The 27,848-nt window shown below is 48.0% G+C and overlaps 1 protein-coding gene across 1 annotated transcript; it reads right to left on the minus strand.

Moving 5' to 3' along the window:
- Positions 1-3,679: 3,679 nt before the first annotated feature.
- On the minus strand, positions 3,680-9,551 carry LOC114510611 (sialic acid-binding Ig-like lectin 13). Its single transcript, XM_028529157.2, has 6 exons — positions 9,392-9,551; positions 8,939-9,322; positions 8,461-8,730; positions 8,222-8,266; positions 6,721-6,972; positions 3,680-4,013 (listed from the first exon to the last, which is right to left on the minus strand). The coding sequence occupies exons 1-6, from the start codon at positions 9,426-9,428 to the stop codon at positions 3,916-3,918; spliced, it is 1,086 nt and encodes a 361-aa protein (XP_028384958.1). The 5' UTR covers positions 9,429-9,551; the 3' UTR covers positions 3,680-3,915.
- Positions 9,552-27,848: the final 18,297 nt, after the last annotated feature.

Genomic DNA, 27,848 nt, shown 5'->3' on the forward strand with positions numbered 1-27,848 from the left:
ATTAAGGACATTGTTGTGTACTAAGTTCACCTCAGGTCAGAGGGAGAGGTCACTTTTGTCTCTACCTCTATCTTCTGCTTGGTTGACGATTTTTAAGAACATGTGTTATCTTCATTGGGTAGAGAGGAACTGGTATTATTTTAAAATATTTCTACTCCTACATGTAACTCCTTGGCAGGAGAAGATATTTCCCAATACATGTATGTGACAAAGGGTTCATCCAGAGTCAATAAAGACTGTGTAAAGATCTTCCAAAAATCAGTGAGGAAAAGGCAGACAACCCGAGAGAAAAAAATGGCATGTCCCAAGGGCCAACAAGCACAGAGGAAGGCTGCAGGCTTCAGTAGCAATCAGAGAACTGCAAATAGAATCTGTGGTGCTCTGCCCCCAAACTGGTGAAAATAATAAAAAGATTATAAAAAATGCCAGGTGTTGAGAACATATCACTGAGTGAAAAAAAGATCCAGTCACAGAAAGACAGACACTGTGACCCCACTTACACCCTGTATCTGCCACCATTAAACTCTGAAAAACAGAGGGCACAGGACTCCCCATCAAAAGGGCTGGTCATCTCCTGCATGAGCAGGAGTCAGAGCCTCACCTGGGACTTGTGCTGGGTCCCGCAGGGTGTAGGAATCTAGATGTTTCTGTGAGAGTCAGGGAGAAGTGAAGTGGGGGTCCCTGTAAGGAGAAGGCAGCACTCATTCATTCACTCATACACTCATTCACTCTCTCACTCACTCATTCATTCACTCACTCATTCATTCATTCACAAGCACTCGGGGAGCATCTAAGTGTCAGTTGGCTGAAGACAAGACAAGAGGGGACCCGTGGAACTGGTAAGTGTCCCTGAGAAAGTCCCCGCCAGAGACATCCCTTCCTCCTAACACAGGAAGGCAGCTTTAGAGCTGCAATCACCAGTTAGTTTACCATGTTTCCTGTTCACATGCTGTGTATTTTCTAACAATATAAGCGCAGGATTTTCAAAAATCTAATGTGCTGAGGACGTGCAATACTGTTTTTCAAAGCAGATGCACTTTTATAACATAGAGTAGAACAAAGCAGTTCCATTTTTTAATATCTACTCCCACAGTTGGTATTTTCTCTTTTTCAGTTTGTTGATAACAGCAAACTTCCAGAATCACAGTGGAACCCCCATGTGTGGTTTAAATTAAATGATCTAGTGTTAATAATGTCGAGGATAGTTTCATGTGTTTATTGACCATTTGTATCTATTTATAGAAATGTCTATTCAAATAATTGACCAAATTTTAAGTATGGTTGTTTCTTTTGTTGTTGTTTAGTGACTTTTTCCCGATAACTGGGCTGGTTTTTTGTTTTTCGGTTTGCTTGAGAATTTTGGGTGTATTCTGGATACAAGACATTCATCAAGTCTATATTAGCATATATATTTCTCCAAGTCTGTAACTTTTCCTTTAACTCTCTTAATGGTGTCCTTTATAGAACATCAAACTCCTCTTCCCAAAATCCTGTGCCCCCCGTGAGGTGACCCTGAAATGTATTGGGACATGGAAGAGCAGAGCAAACTAGGTCTGGAGGCAGGATGGGGACATTCATGGGGGACAGCGGGTCACATGGGCAGTGCAGAGGGTGAATATTGGCCACCCAAAGAGAGCCTGGTAGCTGCAAATGTTACCTGATCAGGAAAAGGGTCTTTGCAGATGAAAAAGTGGTGAGGATAGTGACCTAGAGAGGATCCTCGCTTGTCAGGGTTGGTCCCTGAATGTAGTCACATGTGTCCTCCAAGGGAGACACAGCAGGTGACTTTCTGCACACAGAGCAGGATGAGGAAGTGTGGCCAGGGGACAGGCTGCAGTGACCCAGACACCAACCAAGGATGGCTGAGAGCCCCACCCCTTGGGAATCACAAAGGTGGACTTTCCCCTTGAGTCTCTCAGAGCATGAGTTCCACCTACCCCTCGATTTCCACACATCAGAACTCATTTCTCATCACGGGATTCAAGACATGGGATCCCAAGATGTGGCACCTAGTCTTTCTCTGTTCCAGGGGCCTCAGCCAAGCACTTAGAAGGGCAGATTGAGAAGATATTTTATTTCCTGCATGAACTTCTGGCCCAAAGGACCAAGACAATAAAACTTTACCATAAAAGGTACACAGTATGTGGTAATATCTTTCAATGGCCACAGGAAAGAAACGCAGGCAGGAATTCATGGGAAACCTCTTGGAAAAAGCAGAGATGGATTTAAGAAAAGTCCTCCTCCTCCGAACTCACTCCACTGTTCCTCTTTATAGACAAACTTCTCAGGGGTTTTCTGGACCCTAGGATCCCATATCCCTTCCTCCAGTTCTCTTCTGATCCTGTTCCAGTCACATCTTCACACCTTTCCCACCAACCACTGAGAGCCAGTGACCATCTGTTTTCTTGTGTCTTCTCTTCTCTGTGGGCCGCCAGAGCCTGTCCACCCTCTCACACTGACAGGCGTGCCCCCATCTCCAGTCTGGACTGTCTCCTCATCTCCAGCATTCACCCCGGCAATCTCACTGATGTCCCCAGTGGTCATGAGGTAGCTTCTCAGAAGGAACGTCCCCCTCAAAACCCCTCTGTGGTCCCTGAATCATACATCCTCCCTTCTGTGGCTCAGTGCTGCAGTGTCTTCACTGATTTAATTCTATCCTCTTGTCTCCAGAATGGCAGTATCTGGATTACAGAGATTTTGATGTTGGGTCCACAGGCACATCCCCAGTGCTTACAAAAATACTGGCACACAGTAGGCATTCAGTCATACTTCCTAAAGAAGATATAAATAAATGACAACCCTACATATTTCATTGCTCAAAATATACAAGAATCACACACACACACACACACACACACACACACACAAACACAAAATTAGGTGGCTTTTAACTGAGACCAAAAGATGATCAGCAGTTGGAGATGTAGGAATCTGAAGGGAAGGCCATTTCAACAGGAGGAACTGTACATGCAAAGTCTCAGAGTCACAAAGACCCTGGCTCGGCTGGTAGCAGAGATGGTGTGAGATTGCAGAAGAGGGTGGAATCCAGTGGAGAGTCCAGCAGAACAAATGCCACACCAGTCCTAAATCCAGCCTGTGGACTTTGCCTTCACCCCAGCCACAGAGAGGAAACATCGCTGTTCATACTGTGCAGAACCTGGAGGATAGGTGTCTGCAAACACCTCAGTTGAGGACAGAGGTGGAGGCAGGACGTTGCTGGGTTCAGACACCCAGGAAGAGATGAGGCTACACGAATGACCAGGGATAGGATTGGGAGCTGACAGGCATTGAGCTGAGTTGTGATAAAAAGAAAAGGTGGACAAGGCTTAGTGATGTACTAAATCATGAAGAAGGAGGGCACTGTGTCATCTGTGTGACTAAGACTCTGCAAAGAAGTGGGTTTGGGAAGGAAGATGGCAGGTCAGCTGTAACCATGCTCAGCAGAGCAATCCCAGGGACCGTCTGAGAGGTACTGTCAGTGGGATGTGGGGTAGTGAGAATCCGGGGTCACTCACCTGAGGCATTAACTGGATTCTGTGCTTGCATGTTTCATGCCCCTTGTGGGTCTCCTCACCTTCCTCCTCTGGTATCTGACTCTGAGAGAAGAGACCAGGGTTTTCCAGTCTGGTTGGGTCAGGGTGGAGTAGGCAGCAGACCCAACCCCTGTTTTCTTCTCAAGGGACAGAGAGGAAAGTAAATTCAGGGATGGCAGATCTGGCCCCACAGATTACCTTGAGCACTGAAGGTTCCTCCCAGCCTAGACACTCACAATGGCTTCTCATGTGGGGTCCTCACCCACCACCCCTTCACCACCTGCCAGCACTACCCCTTATTTGCTGGGATCCCTGGCCCGGTTTTGGACTCAACCACATGTCTCCTACCCTCCCCTTTCCTCCCTTGTCCCTGGGGCAGAGCTCACATGAGGATGATGAGGCAGAGCAGCAGGAATAGGGTCTTAGCAGCTGCTTCCACAATGGCCACCAGCACCACCACTGCCCTGGGCCCTGATTTTCCTGCAGGGAAGAGGAACAAGGAGGGTGTCATCTGCACAAGGGCAATCCTGTGTCCTTTGGCTCCCACTAGGAACCTGAAGGTCATCCTCCAGGTTTTCCTGCACCCATATACACAAGACTGCCTGCGCCTTTACCCTTCAACCTGCCCTGACTCCCTGCAGTTGCACAGAAAATAAAAGGCCTAATGTGGAATTTATCAAAATAATACATTCTGTTAACAAATTAATAGTATGGACAAAGTGAAAAGCCAACCTATTTAATGAGAGAAACATTTGCTATTCTTAGATCCAGTACAGCTTATTATCCAGCACATATAAAGAACTCTACAGTCCTGGCTAGCAGCTCAGTGGGTCAAAGCATCATCCTGATATGCCAAGATTGTGAGTTGGATCCCTGGTCAAGGCACATACAAGAAGCAACCAATGAATCTGTAAATAAGTATAACAATAAATTGGTGTTCTTCTCTCTCTCTCTCTCTCTTTCTCCCATCTTCTTTCCGTAAAATCAATTTAGAAAATAAATTCTATACCACTTCACACTGGTCAGACTGGCCATCATAAACAAATCAATAAACAAGTGCTGGCAAGGAGGTAGAGAAAAGGGAACCCTTGTGCACTGTTAGAGGGAATGCAGACTGGTGCAGCCACTGTGGAAAAAAGTATGGAATTTCCTCAGAAAACTAAAAATGGAACTGCTTTTCACCCAGTAATTCTACTGCTGGTATTATACCCTATGAATCCAAAAACACCAATTCAAACAGCCTATGCACCCCAATGTTCATAGCAGCATTGTTGACAATAGCCAAGTGCTAGAATCAGCCCCAATGCCCATCAGTGAGTGGATCAATGGAATGTTTACACAATGGAATATGTTTACATAATGGAATGTTTACACAATGGAATATGTTTACACAATGGAATGTTTACACAACGGAATACAAAACAGAAAGAAAGAAGGAAGTCCAACCCTTTGGGACAGCATGGATGGATCTAGAGAGCATTATGCTAAGTGAAATAAACCAGATGGTGAAAGACAAACACCATATTATCTTACCTATATGTGGAACCTAATCAGCAACACAAACAAGAAAGCAAAATAAAACCAGAGACATGGAAATAAAAAACAATCTGACAGTGACCAGAGGGGAAGGAGGAAGGGAATATTGGGACTAAGGAGGGGAAAGGTCAAGACAAGGAACATGTATAAAGGACACATGGACAAGGAGAATGGGGGCGAGTATTGTGGGAGGGGGGATGGGCAGGGCAGGGGATAGTAATGGGGGAAATGTGGAGAACTCTAATTGAACAACAATTTTAAAAAAGAGAGAAACCTTTAGCAAAAAATCATTCTTTTTTATTATTGTTGTTAAGAGTACACTTGCCCCATTTTCCTACCATCACCCCCACCTCCCACACTCAAGCCTACCACTCCGGCCTTGTCCATGGGTCCTTTCACATGTTCCCTGATGACCCTTCCCCTTCTTACCCCCATAATCCCATTCCTCCCTGCCCTCTGCTCACTGTCAGATAGTTTTTTATTGCCTTGTCTCGAGTTTTATTTTGCTAATTTGTTTGTTTTATTGATTAGGTTCCACTGAAAGGTGAGATCATAGTGTATTTGTCTTTCACCACCTGGCTTATTTCACTTAGCATAATGCTCTCCAGTTCCATCCATGCTGTCATGAAAGGTAGTACTTCTTTATTACCGCTGCATAGTATTCCACTGTGTAAATGTACCATGGCTGTGTTTGTTTGTTTTGGGGTTTTTTGATCCACTCAGAAAACTACACAACACTGAGGAAAGAAATTAAGGGAGACACAGATAAATGGAAGCATATACAGAGTTCACGGACTGGAAGGGTTAACATCATCACAGTGCCCATACTACCCAAAGCAATGTATAAATTCAATGCAATCCCTGTTAAAATACCCATGACAGATTTCTTAGATGCAGAAGAAACATTTCAGAAATTTATATGGAACCATAAACAACCCCAACTAGGTGCAGCAATTTTGAGAAAGAACACTAAGTAGGAGGGATCACAATACCTGACATCAAATTATACTGCAAGGCCACAGTAATCAAAACAGTCTGGTATGGGCATAAGAAGAGACACACAGATCAATGGGACAGAATAGAGAGCCCAGAAATAAACCCATATCTCTATTGTCAAAAAAACATTCTTACAACTCAACAACCCAAAAGTCAAACAACCCAGTTAGAAAATGGGCAAAAATGCCCTGGCTGGTGAGAACAGCTGGCATCCAAGAGAAGATGGGGGTGTGCCCCATTCACAGGCCCAGGGCACAGAGCAAGTCAGGTTTGCAGAGGGGCCCCAATCCGGGGGCCCTGAGGTGAGGATGTGAGGTGTATGACTGAGGGATGGTGAGAAGCAGAGACAGGGGATCAGGATTAGGGTCCCAGGTGAGGCACTGAGAGAAGCCTCAGAGCTTGATCCAGCTCTTCCCTCTGACCATGTAGGAGGGGTTGCTGGGGTGTCCCTCAGCAACCCCTCCTCTGCCACCAGCACACTGGGGGGGTGAGCTGAGCTCAGGAGGAGCAGCTGCAGGGCTGAACCCCATCCTCCCAGGAGCAGGAGGGTCCTGCAGCTGTGGGGGGTCTGTGGGGAGAGACAGGGGAGGGATCACAGGAGCCTCTCTCCTCCCCAAGACCCCAGGGCCCTGCCCCCAGGTGTGTTCCTACTCACTCTTCACACTGAGGATCACAGAGGCTTCCAGAGAGGCTGACTCGTGCTGCTGAGCTCGGCAGATGTATTTCCCATGGTCCTCCAGTTCCACCTGGGGCAGTGTCAGGACCCCTGGGTCCATGGACTCCAGGGTCAGGCTGCCCCGGGCCCACCATGTACTGGCGGGCGGGTTGCTGTCAGCTTTACACACCAGGTGCAGCAACTTGCCCTCCTGGACTTGGAGAGATGAGCCGTTGGACAGAACTCTATATCCTGGCAAGACAGAGAGAGAGTCAAGCCCCCCTGAGGTTAGGTCTCCCTCTGTCTCCCTCTCTCCCTGTCTGTACGTGCCTGCCTTTCTATGGCTCTGCCTCTGTCTTCACCTCCCTGGCTCTCTCCCCTTCAATCTCCCTCTTTATCTATATGTCTGCCTCTCTTTCCATGTCTATATTTCCCTCTATCTCTGTCTCTGTCATAATCTCTGTGTGGTGTTCTCTCTCCCACTTCCTTAGATTATATGTATCAGTTTCTCCTCTTCCATAATCCCATGGGCTCTACCATCTGGGCTGAGCCTCAAGGGGACAGGGCTAGGGGCAGACACTACAGCCTTTGCAAGAGGCTGCTTAGTGTTTGGCTGGAACGCCCTGGTCCCCACACCTCCTGCCTTGGCCACCAGTGCCAACGCAGACCCCAGATTTCTCTGGATGAACTTTGTCATTTTAATCTGTCAACACTGGTACACTGTCACCTGCCCAGTTTAGCCATGTCTCACAGCTCACAGTCTCATGGACAAGACACCCCAAAAGCAGGTTCTCACAGATCAGTAAGGTATAGTTTATGACTGGGGGTTAACTGTGTTGAGGGAGCCCTGAGGACGTGACTTGGATGAGACTGGCAGGTCAGGGAGGCCTTCCTGGAGGAGAAGAGGCTTAAGCAGACCACAATAAAGGGTGCAAGCTGGCCAGGTGATGGTGCTGGCATGGAGGACATGGTGGGAGGATGGCACAGAGCACAGCTTCCACCAGGGTGTGGCATGGCCCCACCTCCTCCCAGAGAAGCAAGTAGTCCTGTGCAGCCCGACTGAGTCCTGTGCAGCCCAACATGCTGGGGGGTGTTTACATGAGGCTACTAGAAGAAATTCAGGGAGATTTAAAACACAGTATTACAAATTGCCCATTAAAAAATAGTCATTAGATGTAAAGTACAACGGAGAGAATATAGTGAATAATATTGTAATAACTATGGATGGTGCCAGGGTGGAGTTAACTTATCCCTTTGTAAGTTCTATGAATATCTGACCACAGTGCTGTACATCTGAGAACCTCATGCAGTGTCCCATGATGGGCTCGGGGTGAGGAGGCCACTTTTTAAGCTGAGGAGTGAGTGGGGGCCTCTCACCTCTGCTGTCCTCTCACCTGGCCTGAGTCTGTCTCCCATCTGAGTTCTGAAATCCCAGCTCTGCTCTGAAGGATGCAGGGAGACCCACTTCCACCACCCCCAGACAGGAGAAGATGCACCCTACCTGTGCCTTCTTGCCAGGACATGATGGTTAGGTTCTGGAGTGCATCTGGACAGACAGACATAATTGTTCCCTGTTCAGTGGCAGAAAGGTGGGCAATGTCCCTTTCCACCCACAAACTGTATAGACAGGAAAGGGGTGAAATTGGGTGTCCTCCTTCCTTCCTCTGCATCCAGGGTTTGCTGGGCCCAGCTCCCTAACCCCTAACTCCCACCACTGCCAGTGACTGCTGAGGTACTCACAGGTCACGTTGAGCTGGATGGTCCTCTCCCTGATCTCACCACCTGGCAAGGCCACCTGACAGGTGAGGTTGGTGCCGTGGTGTTGGGGCCCTGGTGTGAGGGTGAGCACTGAGGAGTTGGGAGTCTCAGGACCCAGGGGTGTGGGGTTGGTTCCCATCCAGGAGAAGATGGGTGGTGTCTCTCTGTCACAGGCCCATGACACTGTACAGGTAATGTTTTTGGGGTGGCCAGATTCCAGGGTCTCCTGGATGTGGATGTCAGGTCCCAGATCTGGAGAAGAGAAAGCCAAAGACCGTAGCCCTAGAAGTGGGGACCCTGAGTGTTCCCCTGACTGCAGCCTTTGTGTTAGTCCATCCCCCAGGTCCAGTCCCCATAGGTCCCCCTGTGTCCTTCCCAGGATGAGGAGAATCAGGTCCCTTCCCAGCCCAGGAGCCCTCAGGACCCAGCCATGTGCCCTCACGTGGACCCCATTTCTTACCTGTCACATGTACAGAGAGCATGTTGTTTTTGTAATTCTCTTTCACATAGGACCTTCTCTCCATCCTAAAGAAGTATCTCCCTGTGTCCCTTTTCTGTGCATCTCTGATGTGCAAGGAACAGTTGGAGGTCCGGAGGTCCCCGAGGAGGTGGAATCGGCCCCTGGTCTGGTCCCTCACTTTGCAACTGGGCTTGTTTGTGGCCACAGGAGCATCCGAGTTTGGTTCAGCTCCTTCCAGGAACCAGTAGCCATGAGCTGGGGCAAATTCAGTCCAGCCTATCTTGGGGTAGGACACAGTGCAGGGCACGGAGATGCACTGGCCCTCCTGCAACGTCACAGACTTCTGAACTCGCAGCCGGAATCCTAGATGCTGAGCCAGGGACCCTGCAGGGAAAGGAGAGAGTCAGCCACAGCCTCCACCCCAGCCCACACACTCTTCCCTGGGGCACTCACCTGCCCACAGCAGGGCCAGCAGCAGCAGCAGCAGCATCTCTGGGGTAAGTGTCAGGGTCTCTGTGTCACAGGACTGAGAGGAAGCCCCAACAGGAAGCCAGGGAGAAGGAAGAAAGGTGATGATCAGGGAGGAGGAAGTGGGCAGCCCGTGTGGTGGAGCTGGCCCAGCCCTTGGAGACTAAGCACTTCCATTTTCCAGATGGTATCTCCGTGAGGTCCCCATGCCCCGAGGAAGACCCAACACCACCACTCTCAACTCCCTGTCCTGGCCTGCCCCTCTGGCACTACTGTGCACACAGGAAAGCAGGCACAGCTTCTGAACAATACACAGGATCAGTCCCCTGGGAGTGGGACTCAGGAGGGGCTCACAGAGGAACAGGAAGGCAGGAAATGTAACATAGTCCTCCAGGTGAGACAGGAGGTGATGCACGAATGAGTGAACACACAGCCCACCAGAGCATCTGCTCCCTCAGGGGCAAGGAGTCAAAGTGGAGACAGTGACAGTCTTTGTCCCTGTCCCTGAGAGTGACCCACACACCTGAGGAGGCAAAGGGACCCCAGACCATGTCAGCTCCTGTTGGTCCAAGGCGTGTTGGTAGGAGCACCAGCCAGGTCTTGTAAAAAACAAAAACAAAAAAGAAAAAACAGTTCCTCTGGGAAGTCGACAGTGAGCCCCCAGGTGAGAATGGCTAGAGAGGACAGGATCAGGCCACCCAGGGGGTGAGCAGTCTGTGACCCCACAGGTGGTCCTCAGCTTGCTGGCCTTCTTGGATCTCCCCTGCCCAGGCATCCCTGGCGTTGATTCACAGCAAGATGGCAGCACAGTGTGCCTTTGGAGTCAGGCAGACCTGGCTCTTCTGCCTTCAAAGGCTCACTTTCCTCATCTGTCACAGGGAGGCATCACAGTCCCCAACCCTTGTTGTCTGTGGGAAAACCCTAGGTAAGGGCAGGTACCGACCCTTCACTATCAGTCCTGAGTGGTCAGTCTGAGTCTGGCCCTTGGTGGACGTCTGCTGATGGCTACCTCAGCCCTGGGCTCCCTAGTGGAGGCCTCCAGATGGGGTCAGAGGTGCAGGCTGTGCAGCCAGACGGCCCTGGGCTCCAGCCTGGCTCCTCCATGCTCACTGTGCTGCCTCGGGAAAGGCCTCACTGCCCTGTGCACACTTGGACGCCCAAACTCACGAAGTGCTGTGGGCCGAATTCTGTCACCCCCAAAACTCATTTGTTCATGTCGTGACCCCCACTACTGCTGAATGTGACTGCTTTTGGAGATGAGGTCTTTTAGGTGTTTTTAGGTAGAATGAGGTCACCAGGGTAGACCCTCATCCAATTGGACTTGTGTCCTACTAAGGAGAGTTTAGGGCACAGACACACACAGAGGAGAGACCACAGGGGAAGAACCATGTGCAAGCCAAGCAGAGAAGCCGCAGAGGGGACCAGTCCTACCAACACCCTGATGTTAAACTTCCTATCTCCAGAACTGTGAGACTATGAATTGCTGTGGTTTATGCCCCCTAGAGGCGGCATTGTGTTATGACAGCCAGAGACAGGGAACACAGGGAGTTGCCAAGAAGATGGAGGTGTTCCTGCAAGTAAAGTGTGGGGAGCAGCCTGGCCAGGCCCACAGTGGACACCATCCACAAGGAGTAGTGTTACAGAACACACAAGCGGGGGGGCCTGGGACGATATACTATTATTAAAAGAAGGCCCCGGTCCATTATGTCCCCCGCCCTAGGAAAGACGTCTCTCAATGCCAGAGATTCGTGAAAAGGAAAGAAAATGTTTATTTAATGCTATACTAACTTAAAGTAGTGACCTAATGTCTTCACCAAAATCCCAAAGTCCCTTAAAAACACCCACAAACAGACAGTCCTTCCTTCCTTCCCCCTTTGCCCAGTCCAGAGTACCATATCTCAGGAAAGGAAATAGAAGTCCATGACTTAGCCAGTCCTCTGGTTCTTTCCAGTTAGAACTCCATCTCGACTGGGAGACCTCCCTGGGTTCCCGGCACCCTTGGCTGAGTCGCCGGGATCTCTGCTAAAACCAGGTGGTAGTTCCCCCTTCTAAAGCTGTGGGGGTCCCCACTCTGCCAGGCATGTGGTCCTCTCTCTCTCAGGGCTGCAGGAAGGGAGAGTCCCCACTCTGCCAAAACTGCATGGTTCTCTCCTCCAAGGCTGCCGCGTGGTTCTCCCTCTCTCAGGGCTGCAGGAGTCTCCACTCCGTCAAGGCCACGTGGTTTCTCCTTCTAAATGGCTGCACATGGCTCTTCTTCTCAGGGCTGCGCATGGCTCTCCTCCTCAGGGCTGTGCATGGCTCACCTCCTCCAATGGCCGTGATCTTCTCTGCACCTCCACAGCCACATGGTTCTTCTCTCTCAGGGCTGCAGGAGTCTACACTCCATCAGGTCCGCATGCTTTTCCTCCTACACTTGGGCACACTTGCCCTCAATCTGCTGTCTTCTCCAGCTTTTCTGGTCGCCATCGTGGGTCTGGGCAGGTGTCACCCCATGTCATGGAGCCAATCTTCTCTCAGCTCCCACGCAGGCGCTGTAACTCAGGGGACCCGCCCTCCCCAGTCTGGGTGGGGAAGTTACTTCCATTTCCCTAGCTTAGAGCTGATCACAGCTACTTAACCTATCTATGCAACCAGCCAAAGGCTCTAGATATGTTAAATGGCCAACCCAGAGGTTAGCTGCAAGGCTGTTGCTATGCAAAACAGCTCTCAATGGCCCTGCTTCATTTGTCCCTTTCCCCAACCCACACCCTGGGGTGGGGGATGGAGACATCTTAAAATCTTCTGGACATCTTAAGTTCTGGACCGCATTTCAAATGCCTATTTGGGGTCCCCCCTCTTGGCTGCACCCTGTAACAATAGGTCTGTAGGATGGGGACTCTCTGTGGGTGGGAGGAGGAGAGGGAAGGGAAGGACTTGGTAACAGGAGGAAACCCCACGTGAAAACCCCCCTGCTCTCCCAGCACCAGCTCTGCACTCTGCAGGGCTGCAGCTTCAGCCCAGCCACCCTGCTCCTGCTCTCCCCAGGGCAGGAACAGCCCCCTGGGCTCTGCTCAGGCTACTCCCTCTGCTGGAGAAGCCCATCACTGCACTTGCACCCGGGGTACCTGCCTCCCATCTGTGGAGCACGTCTTTTTGAGGGGATGGGCTGAGGTGAGGCAGACTCTGCTGGACCTGGAGTGGGGAGCAGGCACAGAGTTACAGCCTGGGTGGTCAGGGCTGACACAGGAGGAGAGTTGGCTGGCGGGGGGGAACCTGAGGAAGGAGGGATAGTGAGTGGCGGGTGGGGCAGGTGAGCTGGGGGGTGGAAGGGGAGCTGCCTTGTATGGGAGGCAATTCACCCCATTTCACATAGCAGGACCAGAGCCAGAGATGCTGTTGGGGCAGAGAGGGGGTCCTGCTATATCCCACTTGCTTCAGCCAGTCCTTCAGTGTCTCTGCTCCAGCATCTAAGGGAATCTGCATCCTTCCCTCCCCTCTAAAAAGACTGATAACAAGCTAAATGGAAACCTAATTTATCCTAAGGTCTTGGAACAGCTGTCAAGTGTCATAAGGACCCCACTTTGAGTGGTGAATGGTCTCCTCCAGTGATGCTCCAAGTCTGGCTTCATTATTCCCATCCAAATGTCACAGGTGTGCACAGGTAACCAGGTTCTTAGTGATTGAGGACAAAGAATTGAACCGAACACACAAAGTTTATAGCATAAAGAAAGAGGGAAGATTTATTAAGTGATAGTACACTCCACAGGACACGGGAGTGGGCCAGCTCTGAGCAGAGAAAAAAGGGCACGTGGGCTGGGGGATTCTATTCTTATAGGGCAGAAGCTTTTTTGCTAATCTTTGGCGGGCTTTTCCTGCGCAGGTACAAGGAGTTGGATTTCAAAGCTACTGCGCATGTGTGGTTTCCTATGATTTTCTTGATTGGCTACTGGAGAAGGGAGTCCCACGATGTTATTTCATTATAATGATATTATAATGAATCAGGGGTAGCGCGCAGGCGCATTCTATGATTCAGAGTTATCCCAGTAAACAGGAACAACCTGTCTTAGGGGGTTTTTGTCATGTATAGATGTTTTCTACCTCAGCCCTGCAGGGGCCTCTGGAGCTTCCTTCCTGACTATTTCCTGCCTCAACTTCCCCCTGAGAGACATGGTTCTCAAAAATTTTGGGGGGGTTGTTGAAGGATGAAGATCCGTCTTCCATAGCTGCTTCAGGCTTAGATTGGACAGTAGACCCTGCCTATTGAGAACCACGGAACTCTCGCCCTATTCTATCTAGAGGTTGAAGAGGAATTCCTGAGGCCACCGCGGATGCTGTATGTTGGTCAGCTTCGACATCGTTCTCAGGGATTGGTTGGAAACCTTGGAGCGTCATCAGTTTGACGTGGAACTGCTTAAGTCTAGAAGAAATAAATTTAACAAGTAAATTAAATAAGCAAGGCCCTAAAAGTAGTAAAACCAGCAGTGTTATTAAGGGCCCTAAGAAGGGTAATAACCATGTTAAGCCAGGGAACCATGAGGTCAGGGCTTCTTTAATCCCTTGGCCCTGTTGATTATACTTATGTAGCTATTCTGTCTGTTCATAAATTTTCTTTATGTTAGTTTCGATCATTCCAGAGTTATTTACATAGGTGCAGCAGGTTTTATTGATAACAGCACATACCCCTCCTTGTTCTGCTAGAAGATAGTCAAGGGCAAGGCGGTTATCTATGACTACATTTGCCAATGAGTCTACTGATCTTGAGAGTCCAGCTAGAGTACCAGCAGTATCTTTGGAGATTTTTTCTATAATCTTAGTGAGTTCCCTTAGAGTGGCCTCATGATAGGCGAAGCCTCCCCAGGGGGCTGCAGCGGCTATAGTGGCAGCAGCTCTAGCCACTACTAGACCAAAAGCTCGTTTTTTTTTTGCTGAGAGATGGACTCCCAGGACCCGTGGTTGTATTTATAACGGTAAGGTCTTGGGGTGCCAAGGTCCCTAAGGTGTAGTCACCCCCATGTTTAGAGTTGCTGAGATGAGTATAAGCAATAGTTTTTTGAAATTTTGAATGATCTGTTAGCCAGTTATTGGGAGTCCCACATAGCCAGACGAGCCCCGGGGGTGCTGCAATAACTGTGGCATTAGTGGAGTTATATTTGTTAAGGAGGGCATATGGCAAGGGGGAAAGGCAGTCCTTAAAAGGGCCTAAGTTATTTCTTTGATCTTTCCCACCTGCAGGAGGTGGTAGAAATTTTGCTAATATTCCTTGAAGAGATTGGTTTAATTTCCAAGTAACACATTTAGAAGTATTGTTTGTATCTGCATTGTGAGTTTTGTCAAAGCAACAATGGGTACTATTAGGAATACAGTTAGAACCATAATTTGGGTAGCATATTATATATGACCAATTTAATGGTTTGAAAATTTCTTCCTTAGAAAGATTCTCTAGCAAGCTGGAACTTGAAAGAGAAGCCAGGGCTTGAAATGGGTCGATGGCCCTTGTATGAGTATTATTATAACATGGGGTACATCCCACTGTATTGTTGTACTTAAGAGAGGTGCTGGAGTAATTAAATGGCTTCAATTCTAGTGGGGTCATACGGAAACACAAAGGAGGATTTCGCTCCCATCTGACTCTTAAAGAAAAAGAGGAACGCGTGTAATTGGCGGAGGAATTCAAAGCACTGATTAAGGATTCATTAGCTATTGGGTAGGCTTTTATATGAGTATTGTATCTGGAAGGAGTTTCCGGGTTAGGATGACATATCCAACATTGGGCCAGGTTTTCTCCTGCTGCTAAGGTCCGAGAAGCATTCACTAGAAAATTTTCATCCCATTCCGTTATACAGGGTGCAGGCAAGTAGAGAATGGTTAATAGAAATAATAAAGACATTTTCATTTTAGACAATCCACCCAGATATGATTCCACCCAGAAGGAAGTGAGCAAGCCTTTATATGAAGCAGAGGACCAGTACGAATAGGAAATTTTCAAGAAGTGCAACTATCCAGAATAATGGTGATTTCAGTGCACTGTTATTGGTTATTACTTATTTTTTTAGGGCTTCTTCTTTTTGAACAGGAACCTGAGGTCCTCCAGTGGCTCGCAGGTATAGTCTGGGCTTTGGGTCTCCAGCTGGTCCTGAGTCAGATTGGGATCCGTGGGGGCTAGTTTTACCCTGGAAATATGAACCCAACTATCGACCCCTAAGAGTTTCACAGCCATAGGGGTACTCAGGGCTACCTGGTAAGGCCCTTTCCATTTAGGGTTGAGTTGGTCTGCTGGTGATCCCTCCTTCCAGGTTTTAAGGAGTACCCAGTCTCCCAGAGATATGGCAGTTTGAAAATTCCCTTTCGGAGCTGGTAAAACTTTATTTCCATATTTTTGTAAAGCTTTTTGCACTTGTCCTAAGTTTATTATATACTTAATTGTTTGATGGGTTTCTGTATTGAATATCAGATCTAGAGTTAAAAAGGGCTGGGCATACAACATTTTAAATGGACTGAGTTTAGTATTGGCCTTAGGGGAGCCCCTAATTTTTATGAGGGCTATAGGTAGTAACTTAGCCCAGTTTTCAGAAGTTTCTTGGCAAAGTTTTGCTAATGTCCTTTTTAAAGTTTGATTTGCTCGTTTTACCTTTCCAGAGGACTGTGGTCTCCAAGCAGAGTGAAGATAATATTTTATGCCTAGAGCTTCAGAAACTGCTTGAGTGATCTTAGAAGTGAAGGATGGCCCATTATCACTTTGTAGGGATCGTGGAAGACCAAACCTGGGTATTATTTCCTTTAGGAGAGCCTTTACTACTTCTGTGGCCTTCTCTGTCCTTGTCGGAAAGGCCTCAATCTATCCAGTAAAGGTATCTACCAGGACTAGTAAGTATTTGTATCCTTTACAAGGAGGCATTTTGGTAAAATCAATCTGCCAGTCTTCTCCAGGATAGGTCCCTCTTCGCTGAATAGGTTCTATCAGTGGGGGCAGGGATGGCTTTTGCCCAGGATTGTTATAGGCACAAAGAGTACAAGCCTGGCAAATGTTTTTTATGGTAGTAGCTATTCTCCTATCTATGAATAATTTGTTAACCATTGTCATTGTAGCATCCCTTCCAAGGTGGAAGGAGTCATGCAAAGCCTTTAAGAACTTCCACTGGGAGGCTTGAGGAAGGAAGAGCCTCTGGCCAATATATATCCAGGGTCCTTCATGGACACCTCCTTGTTCCAAAGCCCAAGATATTTCCTCAGATGTATAGTTGGGCTTGATATCTGAGACATTTACAGGGGGGAATAAAGCCATTTGTCTATCAGTCCCTAGCGCTGCTTTCTTTGCTTCCTGGTCTGCTCTCCTATTTCCCTGAGAGATATGGGACATATCCTTTTGGTGGCCTTTGCAATGCATAACTGCCACTTGCTTAGGGAGCCTAACTGTTTCTAATAAATTTAAGATTTCTGGTCCATGTTTAATAGGGGAATTCTTAGCGGTGAGGAGCCCTCTTTCTTTCCATATGGCGGCATGAGCATGCAGAACAAGGAAGGCATATTTGGAGTCTGTATAGATATTGACCCTTTTTCTTTGTCCTAGGATGAGAACTTGGGTAAGGGCTATAATTTCAGCCTTTTGGGCCGAGGTTGAGGATGGAAGGGGCTGTGCCTCAATGGTGTTATATAAACTAACTACTGCATATCTTGCTTTTCTCTGCCCATTCTGTACAAAGCTGCTCCCATCAGTGAACCACTCATCATCAGGGTTTTCTAAGGGCTGGTTTAATAAGTCAGTCCTGCTCGATTGAGTAAGACTAATAATGTCTGAGCAGGAATGGATCAAATCTGGGGACGATTCTGTAGGCATTAAGGAGGCTGGGTTTAGGGTGTTATAGGTCTTTATAGTTACTTTAGGATTGTCTAGAAGAAGGGCCTGATATTTGGTCAGTCTATTTCCTGTTAGCCAGAGGTGCCCTTTCATTTCTAACACCCCTTGTACCTGATGTGGAGTTAAGACTTCTAACTTCTGCCCGAGAGTTAGTTTACTAGTTTCTTCGGTTAGCATGGCTGTGGCTGCAACTGCTCTTAGGCACGGAGGCCACCCAGCTGCTACAGTGTCCAGTTTTTTTGAGAAATATGCAACTGGTTGAGGTTCATTCTCTAGTCGTTGGACTAAGACCCCTAAAGCTATCCCTTGCTTCTCTGCTATGTATAGAGAGAAAGGCTTACTTAAGTTGGGGATGCCTAAGGCTGGGGCTTCGATTAGAGCCTGCTTGATTTTATTAAAAGTCTGATCACATTCTTTTTCCCATATAATGGGTTTAGTGTCTGGCCCCTTAATGGCTTCATACAGAGGTTTGGCGATTAGCCCAAAGTTGGGGATCCAAATCCTACAGAATCCTGCCATTCCTAAGAAGGAGCGAAGCTGCTGTTTAGTAGCAGGTGGAGTTAATTCAGTAATTGCTTTAATTCTCTCCTGTGATAATTGCCTACATCCAGGAGTCAAAATATACCCTAAGTAATTTATTTTTTGTTTGGTAATCTGAGCCTTTTTCTTTGATACCCGATATCTTCTTTTAGCTAGGAAATTCAGAGTCTGGATGGTATTTTGATCAGAAGCCTCCTTGGAGGGGCTGCAGATTAGTATGTCGTCTACATATTGTAAAATGGCCCCTCCTTCTAGCTGTAAATCTCTAAGATTCTTTTCTAATACCCTAGCAAAGAGATGAGGACTGTCCCTAAACCCTTGTGGCAATACAGTCCAAGTATATTGCTGATGTATCATCGTCTTTGGATCAGTCCACTCAAAAGCAAATAAATACTGAGAGTCAGGATGCAAAGGGATGCAGAAGAAGGCATCTTTCAAATCTAATACTGAATACCACCGAGCATCATCTGGTATCTGCGAGAGCAAGGTGTAAGGGTTAGCTACTATTGGATGTAAAGGGACTACTGCTTCATTGACTAACCTTAGATCCTGGACTAGCCTGTATTCTCCTGTAGGTTTCATCACTGGTAAGATGGGAGTGTTGCAAGGAGACGGACAAGGGACTATGAGCCCATGTTGTATAAATTTAGTTATGATGGGCTGTAAGCCCTCCAAAGCTTCTTGTTTAATAGGATACTGCTTCCTGTGAGGGTAATCTGACCTGGGTTTTAACTGGATTTTAACCGGTAATGCAGTCTTTGCTCTTCCAGGAATTCCTGACTCCCAAACTAGTGGGTTTACTGCATCTAGAACTGAACTTGGGATTTCTTCTTGATTTTGAATACTACTGATTATCATCACCTTACTTAACTCAAATGGCACTTTAGGGAACAACAAGATAGTTCCCATCCGAGCTAAAAGGTCCCGGCCTAACAGAGGAATAGGGCACTGAGGAACAATTAAAAAGGAGTGTTTGAATATTCGACTCTCAAATTGGCAAGTGATAGGGAATGTATAGAAATATGCCTTAGGATTTCCTTCGACCCCCATTATTTTAGTTGATTTGGAGGAAAGAGGTCCAGAGTAAGAGTTAAGGACAGAGTAAGTGGCCCCTGTATCAACAAGAAAGTTGATTTTCTTACCTGCCACATCTAGAGTTACCCGGGGCTCCTCGGTAGAGATGGGAATATGAGTATTCCCTGGGGCCGACCTGTTCCCCGGGCACCTTCAGCCCTCAAGAGTAGCCATGGCCTTGGGAGATGACCCCTTTCCACTATGGGAACGGGGGCAGTCTACCTTCCAGTGCCAGGGATCAGAACTGAAGTTCTTGCATAGAGGACAGGGCCTCGGAGGTGGCTGAGTGCAGTTCTTTGACCAGTGTCCAGGGCGCTTGCACTTATAACAGGTCTGATCCTTTTGCCCCTGATTCTTTTGAGGCCTCCCCGAGCTCCCCTGATGGGGCTGGTTTCCGCCAATGGCACTACTAAAGGCTAGTGCAAGGAGCTCTGCTTGCTTCTCTCTTTCCTTCTTTCCCTGTTTTCTTTCCTCCAAATCCCTATTGTTAAAGACTGAAAAGGCTGTATCCATGAGCTGATCTAAGGGGGTCTGCGGGCCTATTTGTAATTTCTGAAGCTTCCTGCGAATATCAGGGGCAGATTGACTTATAAAATGGTATCCTATCAAGATTTGACCCTCTGGGGATGAAGAGTCCAAGTTTGTATATTTTTGGAAGGCTTCCACTAGTCTGTTTCTGAAGAGAGCTGGGTTCTCTTCCTTGCCCTGAAAGATTTCCCTAACCTTTTCATAATTCACAGGTTTCTTGATGCAGTTTCTCATTCCTGCCAGTAAGCAATCTATCATTGTATCCCTACTCCGGATCCCTGCCTGAGTATTGTATCCCCAGTCAGGTTCCTGGTCCGGGACAGCTTGGGCAGCTGGCTGGTTAGTGCCAGGGTTCTGGGTATGCAGCTGATCTGCATACTTACGGGCCTCCTCCCAGATCCGCTGTTTCTCATCTGGGGAACAGCAGGTGGTCAGAATTATGTACAAATCCCTCCACGACATACTAAATGCTAGAGTAAGAGTCTGGAAATTACTAGTGAAACGTGAAGGATCCTCTGAAAAACTCCCAAGCCTGTCTTTACATTGTTGTAAATCAGTTATAGAGAATGGCACTTGTACCCTTATAGCACCTTCAGGGCCTGCTACCTCCCTCAAGGGTAGGAGTGCAGGAGTGGTAGGGAGATAAGAAGCGCCACTTCTAGTATGTCCTGCAGGGCTGGGTTTTTCCTCAGCTGGTGGCTTTAGGTTGTTTATAGCATAGGGTGGTGGAGAGGTCGCTTCCTCTAAGGTAGGGGCAGAGACTCCAGAACTCTGGGGTTCCCTTAATCTCCCTTGAGAGACAGGTGGGGAGCTAAGGAGAGTATCTTCTAATTGATCAACACTTGGGCCTATAGGTTTTGTCAGGGTGGGGCTGGAGCAAAACGAGGGATCTCGGTACAGAGCCATAAATGCCTGCACGTAAGGAACTTCAGACCATTTGCCTTCCCTCCGGCAGAATAGATCTAGCTGTAGGATAGTATTATAATTTTTGCTCCCATTCTCAGGCCATATTTCTCCATCCCCTAATTTATATTGGGGCCAAACTGTGTTACAAAAGAAAACTAATCTCTTCTTTTTTAAATTTTTGGGGTCAAATTTATCCCAGTTGCTAAGAATGCAACCCAATGGTGATTTGGAAGGGATGGAAGATGTAGTTCCCATCTCGACTGTGGTGATCCTAAGAGAGAAGGAAAAGAAACACAAAGATACTCCTTTGCAGACTAGAGGCGTCCCTCTCTTTGCTGCCCTTAGGAGATTCCTAGTGGGCCATGGGCGTCCCCTGGGATCCCACCGAACTACCAGACGTCTCTGGTGAAAGAGATTCTAGTGAGAGAGAGATACTCCTTTGCAATCGAGAGGCGTCCCCCTTTTCTTGCCTCAGGAGCTTCCTAGTGGGCCACAGGGCGTCCCCTGGGATCCCACTGAACTACCAGACGTCTCTGGCGAAAGAAATCCTAGTGAGTGTCGGCCGACAGAAATCTAAAAGACTTGAGAGAAGCACCACAGTCTACTTTTGTCTCTAACTATTGGGAAGGAACCAGTCCTGCATTCTTGAGCAATTGCCTATAATCTCAACAATCCCAGACTCTACCCTTGTAGCCCTAGTACATTTCTATTTCTGTATTCTTCATCTATGGGGACCCTCATTTTCCTGTAAGCTCTAAGATCTGGGGCAAAGGAAGTGTGTTACTAGAAAAATAATTTCTGGCCCTGTAAACCATTCAAGAAGCACCAAGATGATTTTATTATAAAATGACTCTTTTCTAGATCACAAAGAAGACCCTTAAATATCCTATGTAATTTTCTAGAGCTTTAAGAAATTGTACCTGCGTCTGAAGTCTCGCAGAAGGGACCTCAAGAGATGTCTAAAACACTACCCTTTATACTGGAGGCGGATCTCATAGAGGGACAATGGACTGAGAGGGGAAATTAAAATATCCTTATAGGAACAAGTAAACCACCTTAGATTCCCAAATTCAATTAATTAGGTAAGAGTGGCTTTACGCAGCCATTTAGTAACCAGCGACCAGCAGGCACCTGTTGTGTGGTTCTGAGCGATGTTGCTGCTTACAATGAGAGTATACACGTGTCAAAGATGGGAGTGGCTTATTCCTGCAACTGTACTTAGCGCTAGCCTGTCAATGACCCCAAGGTAGATATCCTAGTACAAAGACAGCAGGAGGGGTATGAGGCAAGTGGGGTATGAGTGAAGGTATAAAGGCAAGTGGGGTATGAGTGAAGGTATAAAGACCAGAAGTCAGTTGGGGAGGAAAAGTATAAAAGACTATCTGTGGGCCTGATGAGGAGACTGCAAAAGGAAGTCATAGCGCAGGTGAGGTGGTGACTGATATCCCGCATGGAAGGTCTGACTATGCCTATTGGGGGAGTGGCCGCGGGGTGGGGCAGTGTTTTGTGCTTTCCACAGTGTGCCTGACCGTTGTGCGGACATTTTCTTGTACCTGGCGGGGACTAAGGCTAACCCCGTTCCGCATCCAAGTTATCCTATCACAGGAGTCTTCATGCGGCGGGCGCCCTTGTGGCTTTTAACTGCCCGATCTGTGCCCGCAAATTAGCGGCCGACCTTCCATCACGGAACATCAGAGTTACCGAAACAGAATAGGTGATAACGGAAAAGGGCATCCCAGGTGTCAGAGCAGCAAAGAAGGCTTACCACTCCGGTGTCTTCTCCTGGCTGGCTCGCCAAAAACTGTCACAGATGTGCACAGGTAACCAGGTTCTTAGTGATTGAGGACAAAGAATTGAACCGAACACACAAAGTTTATAGCATAAAGAAAGAGGGAAGATTTATTAAGTGATAGTACACTCCACAGGACACGGGAGTGGGCCAGCTCTGAGCAGAGAAAAAAGGGCACGTGGGCTGGGGGATTCTATTCTTATAGGGCAGAAGCCCCCTTGCTAATCTTTGGCGGGCTTTTCCTGCGCAGGTACAAGGAGTTGGATTTCAAAGCTACTGCGCATGTGTGGTTTCCTATGATTTTCTTGATTGGCTACTGGAGAAGGGAGTCCCACGATGTTATTTCATTATAATGATATTATAATGAATCAGGGGTAGCTCGCAGGCGCATTCTATGATTCAGAGTTATCCCAGTAAACAGGAACAACCTGTCTTAGGGGGTCTTTGTCATGTATAGATGTTTTCTACCTCAGCCCTGCGGGGGCCTCTGGAGCTTCCTTCCTGACTATCTCCTGCCTCACAAAGAGTTAGCACAGCATCCAGGACATAGTTGACTTCCTTATGGGAGAACAGCCCACATCTGACGAGAGCAGCACTGCACTATGGAGTTCCTGACACCCATGACCAGCATTTCTGACCTAGGAGGTCACCAAATCCTCACTCAGCCCCTCCCACTCTGCTCTGGGCCTGGTAGATGTATGGTCTCTAGGGGCGCTTCATCCACCAGGAGATACTGAACCCCAGGGAGAAGCAGGGCTGTTGGTGATGCTGAAACCTGGTCCCAAGGTGAGCTCAGGTATCAGCCTCCAAGCTCTTCAGCAGGGCCTGACCCCAGAGGCTTCTGTCCCAGTTTGGGGCCAGGAGGGGAAAGGTGTGGAAGTAGATGGATCTGTAGGGGACCTGACAATCAGGAGCCATCCGGGTGGGGTCCTATATCTGCTCCATCCATCCCACCCCTCTCCTGTTCACTCTCAGGCATTGTCCATCCTGAGGAGGATGTCTGTCTGTCCCACCTGGCTGAGCCGCAGGCAGCAGGATGTGCTTGCTAAGCTCTCTGTTTCCCACCCTCTGGATGACTCCTTCAACTAGATTGCTTCATGCCAGCTGCACCAAAACAAAAATCCAGCAGAACAGGGAACTTTCTAATACTCAGGTCCAGCTCTGCTCCTCCCTGGCTAGACATCCTTCCCCACCTGCCACTTTCAATGTATCCACTCAGTAAGGAGGTGTTCAGGAAGATTCACAGCCTCACCATCATCACACCACTCTCTCAGCCACCAACCTGCACACACCTCAGTCACAACCCTGCGACCACCTGAACCTTTACTCCTGGCTCATTTGATAACAAAAGTACATTTCAGCACTTTTGCATCACATTCATGAGGTAAACACTGAGAAATCTCTATGTTTCTGCCCATTTCTTTGTTCTCTAAACTTTTACTGCATATCCATTGTACATCAGAACCAGTAAGAGGAAGAAGATACAGTTTTTGCGGGAATCTCAAGTCCATGGTATGGGGTTTGGAGAAGGCACAGAAATATGTAAATTATTAAAACACAGTGTGATGAGGTTCCTATGGCCTGGGGGTGCAAGGACCAGAGCTCTGGCCTTTGCCCTCAGGGGTGGAAATGGAGTGAGAAAAGGCTTCTCAGGAGAAACCCCTCTCAAGATGTACCTTGAGGGGAAAGCAGGAGTTGGCCAAGCAGAGACTGGAGGGAAAGCGTCCCACGCAGTGGTGATATCAGGCAAAAAGCAACGGGCTGGGAGAGTTCCTGGCCACTGTCTGGGCAGGAGCAGTCCATGTGTGATAGCTGGAACCTGGGGTAAAGGAGGCAGGGTGGGGTCACACCCCTGGATGTGTGTCTGGGGTCTGCTCTCCAAGGGCTCCACAGCCGAGCAGAGGAGGCTGGCCTTCAGCCTTCAGTCTGTCATGTAAAAAACAAATCTGAAATTTCTGTCCAAGATGGAGGCATAGGTAGACATATTGTGCCTCCTTGCACAACCAAAAAAGGACAACAACAATATAGAAACAAAATAACAGCCAGAAGTGATAGAAAATTGAACTGCATGGAAGTCGGACAACCAAGGTGTTAAAATACACACATTGATCCAGATGGGTAGGAAGGGCAGAGTTGGGCAGCCAGGTGGAGAGGGGTCGAGACAAAAAAAAAACAGTGGCACCAGGTGGGTAAGGCATCCTGGGCATGCAAGGCCACAGCACGTGGGTACTGGGAGAGCAAGGGCCTGCTGGCAGACCCTGGGCACAGGGTGAAAATAGGCAGACCCAACCAGGCGGCAATTGTGAAGTGAGGAACTGCTGGCAAGGCTGACCATGGGGTCCCACATTCACACTCAGATAAACCAGGCAGAATTGAAGAGCAAGATAGACCAGGGAACCCAGGGTCTCAGCACCAGGAAGTGTGGCCTCGGGGCACTGATTGAAAACACCTGTGGGGGTTGAGGTGCTGGGAGAGACTCCCAGCCTCACAGGAGAGTTTGTTGGAGAGACCCTCAGGGTCCTAGAATGTGCGCAAACCCACCCACATGGGAATTAGCACCAGAAAGGCCAAGTTCCTTGGGGGAAGAGGTGGAAGGGACTGAAAGTCTACAGACAGCAGAGCAAGCGCCATTGTTCCCTCCTGGACCCTGCCCCCACATACAAAGTCACAGCCCAGTGACTGGGTTGCCCCACCCTGGTGAACACTAAAGGCTCCACCCCTCACTAGGTAATAGGCACATCAAGACAAAAAAAAATGGCTCAAAAGGAAGAACAGATTAAAGCTCCACAGCAAATACAACTAAGCAACCAAGAGATAGCCAACCTATCAGGTGCACAGTTCAAAGCACTGGTGATCAGGATGCTCACAAAATTGGCTGAATTTGGTCATGAATTAGATGAAATAATGAAGGCTACATTAAGGGAAACGAAGGAAAATGCACATTGAACCAATAGTGATGGGAAGAAAACTGGGACTCAAATCAATGGAGTAGACAAGAAGGAAGAAAGAAACAACCAAACACAAAAGAATGAAGAAATAAGAATTCAAAACAAATGAGGAGAGGCTTAGGAACCTCCAGGACACCTTTAAATGTCCAGCATCTGAATTATAGGGATACCAGAAGGGGAAGAGAAAGAGCAACAAGTGGAAAAGTTATTTGAACAAATAATAAAGGAGAACTTCCCCAATCTGGCAAAGGAAATAGACTTCCAGGAAGTCCAGGAAGCTCAGAGAGTCCCAAACAAGTTGGACCCAAGGAGGAACACACCAAGGCACATCATAATTACATTACCCAAGATAAAAATGAAAGAGAGAATCCTAGAAGCAGCAAGAGATAAGGAGACAGTAACCTACAAAGGAGTTCCCATTAGACTGTCAGCTGATTTCTCAAAAGAGACCTTGCAGGCAAGAAGGGGCTGGAAAGAAGTATTCCAAGTCATGAAAGGCAAGAACCTACATCCAAGGTTGCTCTATCCAGAAAAGCTTTCATTTAGAATGCAAGGGCAGATAAAGTGCTTCTTAGATAAGGTCAAGTTAAAGGAGTTTATCATCACCAAGCCCTAATTTTATGAAATGTTAAAGGGGTTTATCTAAGAAAAAGAAGACAAAGAAACATGTATAGTAAAATGACAGCAAACTCACAATTATTAACAACCACACCTAAAACAAACAAACAAAAAAAAGCTAAGCAAACAACTAGAACAGGACCAGAACCACAGAAATAGAGATCACATAGAGGGTTATCACCAGGGGAGTGGGAGGAGGAGAGAGGGGGAAAGGTACAGAGAATAAGTAGCATAGATGGTAGGTAGAAAATAGACAGGGGGAGGGCAAGGCTAGTATGGGAAATGTAGAAACTAAAGAACTTATGACACATGGACATGAATGAAAGAGGGGGAATGTGGGTGGGAGAGGGTGTGCAGGGTGAAGGGGAGTGAAGGGATGCAAATGGGACAACTGTAATATCATAATCAATAAAATATATTTTAAAAAATATATCTGGAACTATATAAGGAGAGACTTTATTCTGGTTGAAGCGTCATCTCGTACACCAAAGGGCTGCTGGTTTCATTCCTGGTCAGGGCACATGCCTAGGTTACAGTTTGGATCCCTGGTTCAGATGCATATGAGAGGTAACTGATCAATATTTTCCTCTCTCTCTCTCTCTCTCTCTCTCTCTCTCATAAAAACATATCCTCAGGTGAGGATTTTTTAACAGGGATTATTGCGATGAGGGAGTGAGATTATTGCAAAGCAGGGAAGGAAACTTTCAATAAGGGAAGACAGACTGCACATGAGAGGTAAGGAACTGCCTACGGTAAGGACAAGGATGGATGGGATGTGGGGACCCCATGGAGCCTGAATGCTATAGACTGAATTGGGTCCCCCCAAATCCATCTGTTGAAGTGACATGATTGTTATTTCAGAATAATTGAGATTAAAGGAGTTCATGGTATCAGCCCCCTAAGATTGATGGCCTTGTCAGAAAAGGAACAGAAAGCAATCTCCCCTTCCTCTTCCCACATGCAACATAAAAAGACCACATGAGGATGGGGAGAAATCAGCCACCAGCAAGCCAGGAGGTGGGCTCACACCAGCAACCAAACCTGCTGACACACAAACTTGGACTTCCCAGGCTTGAATACGGTTCTGTTGTGTGAAATGCCCAGTCCTTGGTACGTGGTTACGAAATGCTGAGCTGACTGAGTTCCCTGTTAGCTTGCACAGTCATGCAGGCAAGCCTGTCCACATCCCCAACGGGAACCAGGAGACCCCTCACTGCCAGGTACTGTCAGGTACTTGTTCAGGCGGATGCTGAGGGCAGCCCTCGGGGGCCTGCGTGGTACTAGGTCCTCCTCCCCCTCAGTGACTCTATGGGACTCACACACTGCTGTCCATCTAATTGGCACAATATTAACTGTCCAGAACAGCCCACAGTGTGGCCTCCTGTTAGGAATTCAGCGTGCGGCTGCCCTGGGTAAGGGCTGCAAACAGAGGGGAGCTCACCTTCTGAGTGCGGCACCTGCTGGCGCCCAGGTGTCCCTGCATCTCAGTGCCAAGCAAACATAGGCAGCTGGTGTGTGGGCTGCCCCTGCTCGGGAGATGTGCGAGAGGATGGGGAAGGGGTGGGAGCTAGTCCAGGCCAGGGATGACCTCAGCTCAGCTGGGGCCAGGCCCAGCAGCTCCACCTTATTCTCGGGTTCAGCCTCAGGATGTCAGGAATCCAGACCCTCTGGGCCCTGCTATTGCCAGGACAGGGGAGTGTGGGGGCTGGACCTGGGGGCCCTGGGCGTAGAGGGGACAAGACCTTGAAGCAGAGCCTGGAGCCCATTCAGCCTGTGGCTGGTGGAATCCGGCAGGCTCTCCTTTAGTTTCCTTCCCAGTTTTTAATGTATTTATTCTTATTTTTTCCTTATTTTTTCCACTTTTTCATTCAACTTATTGAGGTGACATTGTTTAATAAAATTACATAGGCTCAGGTGGACAATTCCATAACACAGGTTCTGTACACAGTATTTGATAACACCCCATTGTACCGATGTGTCACATTCACCCACTCATCAGTAGACGGACGTTGGGGTGTTTCCATTTTTGACGGTGAGATCACTGCTGTGAATACTGGTTATGCTTTTTTGTTGTTGTTGGGACATATGTATTTTGGGCATATGGCTGGGAGTGGAGTTGTTGGGTCACAGGGTAGTGTCTGTGTGTGACTGTTAGAAGAAACTGCAGACTGATCTCCATGGTGGCAGCTTCATTTCAGGTTCCCA

Source organism: Phyllostomus discolor, chromosome 12 (assembly GCF_004126475.2).
Source record: "Phyllostomus discolor isolate MPI-MPIP mPhyDis1 chromosome 12, mPhyDis1.pri.v3, whole genome shotgun sequence".
In the NCBI taxonomy this organism is placed as follows: Eukaryota; Metazoa; Chordata; class Mammalia; order Chiroptera; family Phyllostomidae; genus Phyllostomus; species Phyllostomus discolor.